At 41.9% G+C, this 15,178-nt stretch overlaps 1 protein-coding gene across 1 annotated transcript in view; it reads right to left on the bottom strand.

Moving 5' to 3' along the window:
- Positions 1-9,261: 9,261 nt before the first annotated feature.
- Positions 9,262-15,178, bottom strand: part of LOC112071425 (ras-related protein Rab-31) — a 20,375-nt gene continuing 14,458 nt past the window's right edge. The window contains exons 6-7 of the mRNA XM_070439385.1: positions 14,059-14,168; positions 9,262-13,408 (exon numbers count right to left, since the gene is read on the bottom strand). Of these exons, the coding sequence (XP_070295486.1) occupies positions 13,311-13,408; positions 14,059-14,168 (208 nt within the window). The 3' untranslated portion in view covers positions 9,262-13,310. The remainder of the gene's footprint in view (positions 13,409-14,058; positions 14,169-15,178) is intronic.

The following is a 15,178-nucleotide window of genomic DNA, read 5'->3' as shown; positions in this document are numbered from 1 at the left end:
AGTTGTGGCAAAATGGCTTAAGGACAACAAAGTCAAGGTATTGGAGTGGCCATCACAAAGCCTATAGAGAATTTGTGGGCAGAACTGAACAAGTGAGTGCGAGCAAAGAGGCCTACAAACCTGACTCAGTTACACCAGCTCTGCCAGGAGGAATGGGCAAAATTCACCGAACTTATTTGTGGAAGCTTGTGGAAGGCTACCTGAAAAGTTTGACCCAAGTTAAACAATTTCAAGGCATGCTACAAATACTAATTGAGTGTATTAACTTCTGACCCACGGGAATGTGATGAAAAAATAAAAGCTGAAATAAATCATCTCTCTACTATTATCTGACAATTCGCTTTCTTAAAATAAGTGGTGATCCTAACTGACCTAAGACAGGGACTTTTTACTAGAATTAAATGTCAGGAATTGTGAAAAACGAGTTTAAATGTATTTGGCTAAGGTGTGATGTAAACTTACGAATTCAACTTTATGTAAATAGAGGATTTCTCTGTTTTTTATTATAAACATTTGCAAAAATGTTCTAAAAACCTGTTTTCACTTTGTCATTATGGGGTATTGTGTGTAGATTAATGAGCGGAAAACATAATTTCACCCATTTAGAATAAGGCTGTAAAGTAACAAAAATGTGGGAAAAAGTCAAGGGGTCCTAATACTTTCCGAATGCCCTGTATAATTTAAGGCAATAGGCCCAAGGGCGTGTGGCATATGGACAATATTTCCCCGCTAAGGGCTGTTCTTAAGCACGACGCAATGCGGAGTGCCTGGGCACAGCACTTAGCCGTGTACAGTGGCTTGCGAAGGTATTCACTCCTTTCCTATTTTTTGTTGCTTACAACCTGGAATCAAAATAGATTTTTGGGGGGGTTTGTAATCACTTGATTTACACAACTATGCTTACCACTTTGAAGATGCAAAATATTTTTTCTTGTAAGACAAGAAACCAGACAAAAAAAACTGAAACATTGAGTGTGTATAACTATTCACCCCCCAACAAATTATGAAAAATGCCAAGGGGATGAATACTTTTGCAAGGCCACTTTATATTGGCCGTATATCACAAACCCCCAAAGTGCCTTATTGCTATTATAAACTGTTTACCAACAGAATTAAGAGCACTAAAAATAAGTGTTTTCCATACCCGTGGTAATACGGTCCGATATAACACGGCTGTCGGCCAATCAGCATTCAGGGCTCAAACCACCCAGTTTAAATAATATTACATATATACACTGCTCAAAAAAATAAAGGGACACACTTAAACAACACAATGTAACTCCAAGTCAATCACACTTCTGTGAAACAAACTGTCCACTTAGGAAGCAACACTGATTGACAATAAAATTTCACATGCTGTTGTGCAAATGGAATAGACAAAAGGTGGAAATTATAGGCAATTAGCAAGACACCCCCAAAAAGGAGTGATTCTGCAGGTTGTAGACTCCGTCTCATGCTACCACTAGAGTGAAAGCATCGCCAGCATTCAAAAGTGACCAAAACATCAGCCAGGAAGCATAGGAACTGAGAAGTGGTCACCACCTGCAGAACCATTCCTTTATTGGGGGTGTCTTGCTAATTGCCTATAATTTCCACCTGTTGTCTATTCCATTTGCACAACAGCATGTGAAATTTATTGTCAATCAGTGTTGCTTCCTAAGCAGACAGTTTGATTTCACAGAAGTGTGATTGACTTGGAGTTACATTGTGTTGTTTAAGTGTTCCCTTTATTTTTTTGAGCACTGTATATATATAATGGAGAGTAACTTTGCAACTCCACAAAAAATGTCCCCTAACTTATCACAATATGGATTTTTGTTTTTAGTTCATGTCAAAATAAGTTTGTTACACACCAAATATGGAGTTGTGCTGAGCAGCCATCTTTCTTTGCTCCAGTTAAGGCCGGTATGTACTTTTCAAAAAGTCTGAATAAAACATGTACAAAAAAAAAAAGCAACAGAAATGCCTATTCAGCACCTTCAAAATCACTAATTACTGCCAGCCACACAAAGTTGGCAACTCAACAACAGCTCAATACATTAGAGGTTCCCAACAGGAAGGTTTTCTGTTGCTTGTAAAAATGTTTATTTAGACCTTTTTGGGAAGCACAGTCTCATCCTCTCCTCATCCATCCGTCTTCCATGTCCCGACCGGGCTTTCCTCTCCTCATCCATCAGTCTTCCATGTCCCGACCGGGCTTTCCTCTCCTCATCCATCAGTCTTCCATGTCCCGAACCGGGCTTTCCTCTCCTCATCCATCAGTCTTCCATGTCCCGACCGGGCTTTCCTCTCCTCATCCATCAGTCTTCCATGTCCCGACCGGGCTTTCCTCTCCTCATCCATCAGTCTTCCATGTCCCGACCGGGCCTTTCCTCTCCTCATCCATCAGTCTTCCATGTCCCGACCGGGCTTTCCTCTCCTCATCCATCAGTCTTCCATGTCCCGACGCCGGGCTTTCCTCTCCTCATCCATCAGTCTTCCATGTCCCGACCGGGCTTTCCTCTCCTCATCCATCAGTCCTTCCATGCCCGACCGGGCTTTTCCCTCTCCTCATCCATCAGTCTTCCATGTCCCGACCGGGCTTTCCTCTCCTCATCCATCAGTCTTCCATGTCCCGACCGGGCTTTCCTCTCCTCAGTCTTTACAACCCATAGATAGATACTATTTTGAGGGTTGATAACAAAGAGCGAGATGCCCACTTAATGGAAATGTACCGCATATTTCCTCTACAAATACATAGCTGTGCCGGTGACAGGTCCCCCAACACAGCTGTTGATGTGTTGCCCAACAACAAGAGTTTAACTTGGCAACACCATTTATCTTTCTGCGACTGAATGTTGTTTTCAGAACGTCGGTCCAATCTGAACATCTAAAAACACATGTCTGCACTTGACATAGGGGGGGTAGACATTGGAAACTTCTGTTCCCTCTTATGCAGAGGGAATTACAGTAGTCAGTGAGTGCATACATTTTTCATACTGGTCCCATTGAGCATGTTTGGGATGCTCTGGAGCGACATGTACAACGTTGTGTTCCAGTTCCTGCCAACAGGTATGCAGCATTGGAGCCAAAGAGCAAGTAGCCACTCTAACTAGCTAGCTAGTACCAAAAACTAGTGTAAAGACAATCAGTGCATAGACAATCAATGCATTTCAGCAGTTGACACGTCTGGATTCAGTTTGACTTCTGAACACAATTATGTAGCTATGTGGAGCACCCAGCCCTGCCTGATAACAGAAACCATTTTTAGCTGAGCAGTGACTAACTTCCTTCCAAGGAATAGCTATTTAACTAAAAGTAGGTCATAAAGGAGTGTACTCCGCGTACAGTACTCAAGAGTATTGCACAACAGTCAGTGAGATCCCATTCAATCATTTATCTTTGGTTAACAAGCGAGTCAATTTCCCCAAAACATAGCTGTGTAGGTAGATAGCCAAGATGGCTAACGAACGTTAAGCAGGTGCAAGCTAGCCCCGTCGTCATGACAACTCTTTACTACCTAGCCAGCATAGACAGCAGGTTTATTACCATGTCCACGGTTTTCCCAACCAATTGGGCTACTTTAAAAAACTGATGTTGCTGGTGAAAATGTATTGATTGTGGGTTGCAGATTTTTTGGCCTACTTTTAAAATTGCACCACGGCCACCATGGCATTTCTCATAAAACACACACACAGAGAGAACAAAAACATAAAATGGAACATGTAAAGTGCTGGTCCCATGTTTCATGAGCTGAAATAAAATATCCCAGAAATGTTCTGTATGCACAAAAAGCTTATTTCACTGAAATTGTGCACAAATTTGTTTACATGCCTGTTAGTAAGCATTTATCCTTTACCAAGATAATCCATCCACCTGAAAGGTGTGACATATCAAGATGATTAAACAGCATGATCATTACACAGGTGCACCTTATGCTGGGAACAATAAAACGCCACTAAAATGTGCAGTTGTCACAATGCCACAGATGTCTGTTTTGAGGGAGTGCGCAATTGGAATGCTGACTGCAGGAATGTCCACCAGAGCGGTTGCTAGAGAATTTAATGTTCATTTCTCTACCATAAGCAGCCTCCAATGTCGTTTTAGAGAATTTGGCAGTATGTCCAACCGGTCTCACAACCGCAGACCACGTACAACCGCAGACTACGTGTAACCACGCCATTCATCCGCCGCCATCACCTCACGTTTCTGCATGATAATGCAAAGCCCCATGTCGCAAGGATCTGTACACGATTCCTGGAAGACAAAAATGTCCCAGTTCTTCCATGGCCTGCATACTCACCAGACACATTTTAGCAGACGTTCTTATGCAGAGGGAATTACAGTAGTCAGTGAGTGCATACATTTTTCATACTGGTCCCATTGAGCATGTTTGGGATGCTCTGGAGCGACATGTACGACGTTGTGTTCCAGTTCCTGCCAATATCCAGCAACTTCACACAGCCATTGAAGAGGAGTTGGACAACTCTCTGCAGGCCACAATCAACTGCATGTGAAGATGTTACGCTGCATGAGGCAAATGGTGGTCACACCAGATACTGACTGGTTGTCTGATGCACGTCCTTACCCTTTTTTTTTTTGAAGGTATCTGTGACCAACAGATGCATATCTGTAATCCCCGTCATGTGAAATCCATAGACCACAGCCTAATGACCATTCCAATTGACTCTTTTCCTTATATGAACTGTAACTCAGTAAAATCTTTGATATTTTTTGTTCAGTGTATTTTAATAATGGATGGTACATCTTCAGTTTGGGAAGGTTTAAAATTGCACTCGTGGACAATTCTAGGATGGTGATGAAAACCGTTAGTCTCGAGCCTGGTTGCTAGGTAGCTAACATTGGCCAAAAAGTTATAGTCCGAGGGGAGAAAGAGGAAGCGATTAACTCCATGATTTACTATCAAATTATAATAGTATTGATTGATTAATAGTAGAATTTAAAAATATATATTGATGTACTGGTCTCATGATGTATCACTCCTTTCTCTCTCCCTCTTCTTTCCATCTTGCTCCAGAGGGACAGATGACTGGGACATCAGGTTGCAGCCACACATTACATTTATATTTTTTTAATTAAATAAAAGAGCCAAAAAGCAAACTGTTGAGGCTTTTCGATTTGTAATATTCCAGTTGAAAATACGATTATTTTATAGAAATAATGACTCGTATTAACACTATTTCACAATATTTAACATTGTGTTAGTTCATCATTTCAGAATAATGTTTTCTGAAAAAAGACATTTTAGCTAGACCTGACAAACCTGATATACAGCTAACGTTAACCATTGAGTTCCTAGTAGTCTAGCTAGAACAGCTAACGTTACAGGAGAGCCTGAGTGAGTTCAAACGTAGCCAGCTTTTTTACCAACTTTTGACGGACAAGTTATATTAGCTAACGTTAACTTGGCTAGTTAATGACTGTTTGACAGGCAGGACACATTTACTAACGCTAGCTAGATGTCCTCTGTCCTGGTATGCTAGTTCTTGGTTAGAATAACTAGCTAATAATAGCTAATTTCAATGCTGCCAGGACTCGTTTACATCTCGCTAACGTTAGCTAGTTGTAAACTCCAGTGCTAACGTTAGCTAGACACCACAGGCATTTATTATCTGGACATTATGTCACAGGGAACTGGTAAAAAAAAAAGATCATACAATCAGAAGCAAAACGATTCGGCACCGTTTGAGGAAAAAAGCAAAGATCCACACCGGTTGACCCACGTCACTACAGTACGGTGATTCACACAGCCGCCCGTCTCGGTCGTCACTAGTTACCACAGCCAGTCATAAACACCACCCATTTCTACAATGTATCTTCTTAAAATCTAACCTTAACCACACTGCTAACCGTATGCCTAACCTTAAAATGAAGACCAAACTAAACATTTTTGTTTTTAATTAACTTTTACGATAGCCAATTTTGGACTTTGCGGCTGTGGTAACTAATGACAACCGCCCGTCTCCTTTCCCCAACTCAAAATGGCGGGTTGGCCATCTAACATTAGCCACGAAACTAACCACACCAGGGAGTGTGAAATCATTCCGAGAGAGAAATCCTGGCTTGTCTTAGCGATATGAAAACTGTCAGCGGTATTAAATCCACTTACCTTTAAATCTGAGATCAGAGGGGGGATCGAGAACAAGGACCTGCTCCAACTTTGACATATTTAGCTACAGTTGTCAGGGAGTCACTGACAGATGGAAATACTATTGAACGAGTCAGTTGCTGACTAGTCTCTGGGTTTAGAACCTGAACGTGCACACGCCACGGGAGCAAATATTTGAACGCGCGATTCTAGTGCGCGTTCACGTGGTGAGTCTATATTAGATGCTAATCTTGTTGTAGCTGATTTGATAAAGTTAATTAGCTATTTATTTTTTGAGCTATTCCTGTTAACGTCACTTAAGTTATTGGGTATTTTGTTGATAGAGCTATTTCATACTGTATTCTAATCATGGCTCCTCATCCTATGTAACTACTGCTGTAGACACCTTTTCAATTTTACTGCACATATTGTCTGTACACACCGTATATATCATATTTTTGTGAATGGGGTGGTGTACCTAATAAACTGACCACTGAGTGTAATATATATACAGTTGAAGTCAGAAGTTTACATACACTAAGTCTTCTGGTCTGATGAAACAAAAATAGAACTGTTTGGCCATAATGACCATTGTTATGTTTGGAGGAAAAATGGGGATGCTTGCAAGCCGAAGAAACATATCCAAATGCTCCTGACGAAGGCCATGCAGCTGAAACGCGTCGGTTTTTAAACAACTTTGTTTCTATTGAACTTGCCATACTAATAAAGGCATTTTAATTAATTATATGAAGAGTGCCTTGGTCCTCCTTTCTTTTGGATGACATTTACACCTTTTACACGAGCTTCTATCTACCAAAATATACTATAGTGTACCTTAGTAGCGCTTCATTCCTCCTCTTCTACTGTGAAGCACGGGGTGGCAGCATCAGTTGTTGGGGTGCTTTGCTACAGGAGGGACTGGTGCACTTCCCAAAATAAATGGCATCATGAGGTAGTTTGTGGATATATTGAAGCAACATCTCAAGACATCAGTCAGGAAGTTAAAGCTTGGTTGCAAATAGGTCTTCCAAATGGACAATGACCCAAGCATACTTCCAAAGTTGTGGCAAATGGCTTAAGGACAACAAAGTCAAGGTATTGGAGTGGCCATCACAAAGCCTATAGAGAATTTGTGGGAGAACGAACAAGTGAGTGCGAGCAAGAGGCCTACAAACCTGATCAGTTACACCAGCTCTGCCAGGAGGAATGGGCCAAAATTCACCGAACTTATTGTGGGAAGCTTGTGGAAGGTCTCTGAAACGTTTGACCCAAGTTAAACAATTTCAAGGCAATGCTACCAAATACTAATTGAGTGTATGTAAACTTCTGACCACGGGATGTGATGAAAGAAATAAACTGAAATAAATCATTCTCTCTATATTATTCTGACATTCGCATTCTTAAAATAAAGTGGTGATCCTAACTGACCTAAGACAGGGACTTTTTACTAGAATTAAATGTCAGGAATTGTGAAAAACTGAGTTTAAATGTATTTGGCTAGGTGTTGTTAAACTTACGAATTCAATTTATGTAAATAAGGTATTTTTGTTTTTTTTATTTAATACATTGCAAAAATGTCTAAAAACCTGTTTTCACTTTGTCATTATGGGGTATTGTGTGTAGATTAATGAGCGGAAAACATAATTTCACCCATTTTAGAATAAGGCTGTAAAGTAACAAATGTGGAAAAAGTCAAGGGGTCCTAATACTTTCCGAATGCTGTATATTTAAGCAATAAGGCCCAAGGGGCGTGTGGCATATGGACAATATTCCCCGCTAAGGGCTGTTCTTAAGCACGACGCAATGCGGAGTGCCTGGGCACAGCACTTAGCCGTGGTACAGTGGCTTGCGAAGGTATTCACTCCTTTCCTATTTTGTTGCCTTACAACCTGGAATCAAAATAGATTTTTGGGGGGTTTGTACTACTTGATTTACACAACATGCTTACCACTTTGAAGATGCAAAATATTTTTTCTTGTAAGACAAGAAACCAGACAAAAAGAAAGAATTGAGTGTGTATAACTATTCACCCCCACAAATTATGAAAAATGCCAAGGGGATGAATATTTTGCAAGGCACTTTATATTGGCCGTATATACACAACCCCCAAAGTGCCTTATTGCTATTATAAACTGTTTACCAACAGAATTAGAGCACTAAATAAGTGTTTTCATACCCGTGTTATACGGTCCGATATACACGGCTGTCGGCAAATCAGCATTCAGGGCTCAAACCACCCAGTTTTATAATATACTATATATACACTGCTCAAAAAAATAAGGGAACACTTAAACAACACAATGTAACTCCAAGTCAATCACACTTCTGTGAAATCAAACTGTCACTTAGGAAGCAACACTGATTACAATATTTCACATGCTGTTGTGCAAATGGAATAGACAAAAGGTGGAATATAAGGCAATTAGCAAGACACCACACAAAGGAGTGATTCTGCAGGTGGTGACCACAGACCACTTCTCAGTTCCTATGCTTCCTGGCTGATGTTTGGTCACTTTTGAATGTTGGCGGTGCTCTCACCTCAGTGGTAGCATGAGACGGAGTCTACACCCACACAATGACTCAGGTAGTGAGCTCACCCAGAGATGGCATCAATAGCGAGCTGTGGCAAGAAGGTTTGCTGTGTCTGTCAGCGTAGTGTCCAGAGCATTGGAGGGCTCCAGGAGACAGGCCAGTACATCAGGAGACGTGGAGGAGGCCGTAGGAGGGCAACAACCCAGCAGCAGGACCGCTACCGCCGCCTTTGTGCAAGGAGGAGCACTGCCAGAGCCCTGCAAAATGACCTCCAGCAGGCCACCTATATGATGGTAGTAAGAGGGGGTACCCCACCTATATGGTGTTAGTAAGAGGGGGTACCCCACCTATATGATGGTAGTAAGAGGGGGGTACCCCACCTATATGATGGTAGTAAGAGGGGGGTACCCCACCTATATGATGGTAGTAAGAGGGGGGTACCCCACCTATATGATGGTTGTAAGAGGGGGGTACCCCACCTATATGGTGGTAGTAAGAGGGGGGTACCCCACCTATATGATGGTAGTAAGAGGGGGGTACCCCACCTATATGATGGTAGTAAGAGGGGGGTACCCCACCTATGTGATGGTAGTAAGAGGGAGTCTTTCTATAAAGCAGGAAAAAGAGATGAAGAACAAGAGGAAATTGAAATGACCATTTTATTATTATACAGATGAATATATCAAATGTCAATCTGGTCTGCATAGGATATAGAAAAGGGTATAATTTCACTCAAGCACACAAAAAATAATAAATCAATTTCATATTCGATTTTGTCTACAGGGGGGGGACTTAGACAAAAGCACTTTGTTTACATTGGCACAATGTACTGTGATGGCAGGCATTTAGGGCAAGAAATGTGCAAATCTACTTTGATCAGACTATTGGTTGTTGCCACACCTGGACATTGGTCAAGCTTGTACAAAAGTGTCCAGAACATTATTGTGTGTTAACATCTCATGGTACATATCTGTACACTGACTAATTCAAAATATTGTATAAAATCCTGATAGTAAAACAAATATGATTATATAAAAAATTCTAACCAGAAAGTACAAAACATTTTTCACGATATGGCACTGCAGTGTTGCTGTAAACTCAGTTCTGTGTACATTTCAATCCACTGTAGCAATTCAGCTATCGGTGGGCAATAGTAAGGGAATGTAGTCATCAAAAACATAATACTGAATCAACATTTTTCCATGAAAAAGTGCTCAAACTACAAATAAAATGACATAAAAGCGGTCAAATCCAAAAGCCTATGGGTCCCCTGTGGGGTTTCTACACAGACGCAGTAGTTTGCCAATCTATCTATCTCTGCATCTGGCCTATAGAGGTCGCCAGCTTGTAGTCCTAAAAGCAGAAATGTTTCAGCATTTTCTACCTCTGGTTCGTTGGGCATTCCTATAGGGGAAATTAATGGGGGAAAGAATGGGGTTCTGGGATATACGCCGAAAATAAGGTCAGAGGTTAACACAGGCTTAAGAGATCTTCAACATTTTGTTCTATGAGATAATATCAGTCAATTAACATGACCTTTACGAATTATTTTTAAAAATGTTGTCATTTAGCAGACGCTTATCCAGAGAAACCTACAGGACCAATCAGGGTTAAGTGCCTTGCTCAAAAGCACATCGACAGATTTTACACCTAATCGGCTTGGGGATTCGAACCAGCGACCTTTCGGTTACTGGCCCAAAAGCTCTTAACCGCTAGGATACCTGCCGCCCTACGATGCATTTATGTGCTCATGCAACTTAATCATTTTTATACATTATGACCATCTTATACAGTACATTCTCAGAAATACATATTCTACATGTGTGCTATATAGGCATGAACATATAAACTCAGAAAAAAGAAAAAGAAACGTCCTCTCACTGTCAACTGCGCTTATTTTTCAGCAAACTTAACATGTGTAAATATTTGTATGAACATAACAAGATTCAACAACTGAGACATAAACTGAACAAGTTCCACAGACATGTGACTAACAGAAATGGAATAATGTGTCCCTGAACAAAGGGGGGGTCAAAATCAAAAGTAACAGTCAGWATCTGGTGTGGCCACCAGCTGCATTTAAGTACTGCAGTGCATCTCCTCCTCATGGACTGCACCAGATTTGCCAGTTCTTGCTGTGAGATGTTACCCCACTCTTCCACCAAGGCACCTACAAGTTCCCGGACATTTCTGGGGGGAATGGCCCTAGCCCTCACCCTCTGATCCAACAGGTCCCAGATGTGCTCAATGGGATTGAGATCCGGCTCTTCGCTGGCCATGGCAGAACACTGACATTCCTGTCTTGCAGGAAATCACACAGACGAGCAGTATGGCAGGTGGCATTGTCATGCTGGAGGGCCATGTCAGGATGAGCCTGTAGGAAGGGCACCACATGAGGGAGGAGGACGTCTTCCCTGTAACGCACAGCGTTGAAATTGCCTGCATGAACACAAGCTCAGTCCGATGAGGCTGTGACACACCGCCACAGACCATGACGGACCCTCCACCTCCAAATCGATCCCGCTCCAGAGTACAGGCCTCAGTGTAACAGTCATTCCTTCGACGATAAACACGAATCCGACCATCACCATGGTGAGACAAAACCCGCCACAGTGAAGAGCACTTTTTGCCAGTCCTGTCTGGTCCAGCGACGGTGGGTTTGTGCCCATAGGCGACATTGTTGCGGTGATGTCTGGTGAGGACCTGCCTTACAACAGGCCTACAAGCCCTCAGTCCAGCCTCTCTCAGCCTATTGCGGACAGTCTGAGCACTGTCGGAGGGATTGTGCGTTCCTGGTGTAACTCGGGCAGTTGTTTGTTGCCATCCTGTACCTGTCCAGCAGGTGTGATGTTCGGATGTACCGATCCTGTGCAGGTGTCGTTACACGTGGTCTGCCACTGCGAGGACGATCAGCTGTCCGTCCTGTTCTCCCTGTAGCGCTGTCTTAGGCGTCTCGCAGTACGGACATTGCAATTTATTGCCCTGGCCACATCTGCAGTCCTCATGTCTCCTTGCAGCATGCCTAAGACATGTTCACGCAGGGACCCTGGGCATCTTTCTTTTGATGTTTTTCAGAGTCAGTAGAAAGGCCTCTTTAGTGTCCTAAGTTTTCATAACTGTGACCTTAATTGCCTACCGTCTGTAAGCTGTTAGTGTCTTAACGACCGTCCCACAGGTGCATGTTCATTCATTGTTTATGGTTCATTGAACAAGCATGTGAACAGTGTTTAAACCCTTTACAATGAAGATCTGTGAAGTTATTTGAATTTTTGACGAATTATCTTTGAAAGACAGGGTCCTGAAAAAGGGACGTTTCTTTTTTGTTTCCCTGAGTTTACAAGCGTTCAACGGGGAAAAAGACAACGACGGTCGGTGAGACCAAATTCATGCAATAAATGGATATTAACTCCTATCATTTTAATACTGGAGCAACGGAGCAACAATCCAATCAGTGGATCTACACATCTGTTGACTGCATTGTTCGGGAATGAGAATTCATAAACTCTATATCGTATAAGTATTCGGAATGTAATCTCAAGTCATAAGTTATTTTGTTAACATGTTTTGATTTTCCGGTAGGCCGTCATTGTAAATAAGAATGTATTCTTAACTGGCTTGCCTAGTTAAATAAAGGTAAAATTTAAAAATATATATATATTCAATTTTAAAAATTGATTTTCTTATTTTTTCTCTATTTCTCAAAGGATTTTTTATTTTTTATTCTGTGCTGCTGCATATGAACTAAAAACATATCCTTTTATGTACCATACTATTCCTTCATTTTATTAACATGTTTACATTTCTAACACACAAGAGGGCTAAAAATCCCCCCCCCACTGGTTCCTCTCTATATCCAGAAATGACACCTACAGCACACCGTACCAAGGCACAGGAGTACATTTGAAATTGAACCTTTTATTTAACTAGGCAAGTCAGTTAAGAACAAAATTCTTATTTACAATGACGGGCCTACACCGGCCAAACCCGGACGATGCTGAGCCAATGGTGCGCCGCCCTATGGGACTCCCAATCACGGCCCGGTTGTGATACATCCTGGATATATCTGGAAGGTAGAATAGGTACAATATGGCGAAATGTCCAACTAGCTTTTATATGGGATATAGGGGCGGTTTCTGGACTTGGGACACACTGTTCACTACGCTACAGGGGAGAGAGGTTCTGATCTATCACAAAGCCAAAGCCATGTTTGTCCTCCTCTCTCCCTGAGACCCATGTACTGTATATGTATTGTGGACTGTCGAAAGGGGCCAATCAGGAGCTGAACTGTGCAGCTGTTGCGTACACCAACGCTTCATTGTGACCCGTGTGTCAAGATGGATGTGTGGAACTTGATCCATGGAACCGTGTATGGAATGGAGCCAAAGAGAGTGATCATTTCACTGGTAATCGGAGGCTGAATTCCAAACCGACCCCTAGCCCCTTACCCCTAAGGCCTATCAACTTCATACCGATCTGAAAGTATAGGATCGGTGTAAGCAATGTGGTTAACATGATAATACCGCCACCTTTCCCTAAGATAAGACAGGTAGAGTTTCCAACATATTTCGATCGTACTACACCAGTCCAATCCCCTTGAGATCAACAGAAATACCTAGGGCGTAGGGTGCTAGGGGGGTAGGGCCCAGGGGTAAGGTGGTAGGGGTCTATTTGGGACTCGGAAGGGGTCTTACTAGCAGCAGCGTTTGTTAGACGGAGGGGGCTGCCGGGTTATCTTGAAGGACTCGTTACTGTCTAAGTCTGGATTCTCCAGGGGCGGAATCTGTTTACCTGAAACACAACACAACACGGATCATTACGTAAGAGAGATGCAAACTATTACACTGTGATTGCTTCTCAAATGGCACCCTTTTCCCTATATAGCGCTGTCAAAAGTAGTGCACTATAGTGGAGCGCCCTTTGAGAACCATCCTGATTACTGTCTCAGAAGGTTTCACAGGATGTTGTGATGGTAACTTCCTCCCTAAGAGACACTGTGCTGAATGGTGCTATTCTGTCTCAGAAGGTTTCACAGGATGTTGTGATGGTAACTTNGGATGTTGTGATGGTAACTTCCTCCCTAAGAGACACTGTGCTGAATGGTGCTATTCTGTCTCAGAAGGTTTCACAGGATGTTGTGATGGTAACTTATGTCTAAAACAAACAGATATCAAAAGATATTCACAATGCTTTACAGTGAACAAAAAAATTACTTTGACTAAAGAGCTTAGTGATACATGACAAAATAAGGGCTGTGATCAATTCAGGAAGTGATTTGATTTTAAAATAAAACATATTTTGAAATAAATAACTTCTCATTTTCACTTAATTTTACTTCCTGAATGAAATGACTTCAATTCAAATTGATAACAATGAATGGTAAACAAATCGTATGTGATGTGGTTGGATGGAATGAAACACCTTGAACTAGAAACACTTACTGATCTTCTGAAAGAGCTCCTCCACATTGACAGCGTTTCTGGCGCTGGTCTCCATGAAGATGGCTGCGATAGACTCAGCAAAGTCCTTCGCTTCCTTCATAGGAACTTCCCTGTTAAAAGAGACACTACAATTAGTACTGGGGTTGACTCATCAACAGAGCTTCTGTAACGGATGTGAAATGGCTAGCTAGTTAGCGGTGGTGCGCGCTAATAGCGTTTCAATCGGTTACGTCACTCGCTTTGAGACCTTGAAGTAGCGGCTTTTGTGGAGCGATGGGTAACGATGCTTCGTGAGATAGTTATTCATGGGACTCTGACACCTGTTGGAAGTGGAGATTCATGGGACTCTGACACCTGTTGGAAGTGGAGGTTCATGGGACTCTCTGATACCTGTTGGAAGTGGAGGTTCATGGGACTCTCTGATATCTGTTGGAAGTGGAAGAAGGACAAAGTCCCTCTTTTCTGGACTGGCCATCTGTTCTGGACTGGCCATCTGTTCTGGACTTTCATTACAATCTTCTGGGAAAATGTCAAAACGGAGCTTGAGGGCATGGTCAGATATCGTATATGAATGGACCCATGGCTATTTGTACCAGGTATCGTATATGAATGGACCCATGGCTATTTGTACCAGGTATCGTCGGGAACAGGCCCATGGCTATTTGTACCAGGTATCGTCGGGAACAGGCCCATGGCTATTTGTACCAGGTATCGTCGGGAACAGGCCCGGCCTTATGACTATTTTTACAAAAATGACTCTTTGTGGCCCGCAATGCATTTCCTTAACTGGATAAAAGCAGCACCAACATAAAAATCGTGGTAGTGTGAGATGTGTTACATTGGAGCGAAATGAGTTGCTATATAGGGGGGATTTCTACACAATATGAGCATATTCGTACCATCTTTCCACTAATGATGCTTGTACAGGCCCTGAGAGGTGTCATATAAAAATACAATGAATCTATGGTCATGGACCTGGTCAATTTGACTCTTGTATTTATATATACTTATACTATTATACATATATACTATAGCTTAATATACCTATACACTTTATCTATATACTTACTATACGGATACTTACTTTATATATATTGACTTTTATATTATATACTTTATT

This window comes from Salvelinus sp. IW2-2015, unplaced genomic scaffold (assembly GCF_002910315.2).
Source record: "Salvelinus sp. IW2-2015 unplaced genomic scaffold, ASM291031v2 Un_scaffold1613, whole genome shotgun sequence".
NCBI classification, from domain to species: Eukaryota; Metazoa; Chordata; class Actinopteri; order Salmoniformes; family Salmonidae; genus Salvelinus; species Salvelinus sp. IW2-2015.
This window is presented reverse-complemented; position numbering and strand designations above follow the sequence as displayed.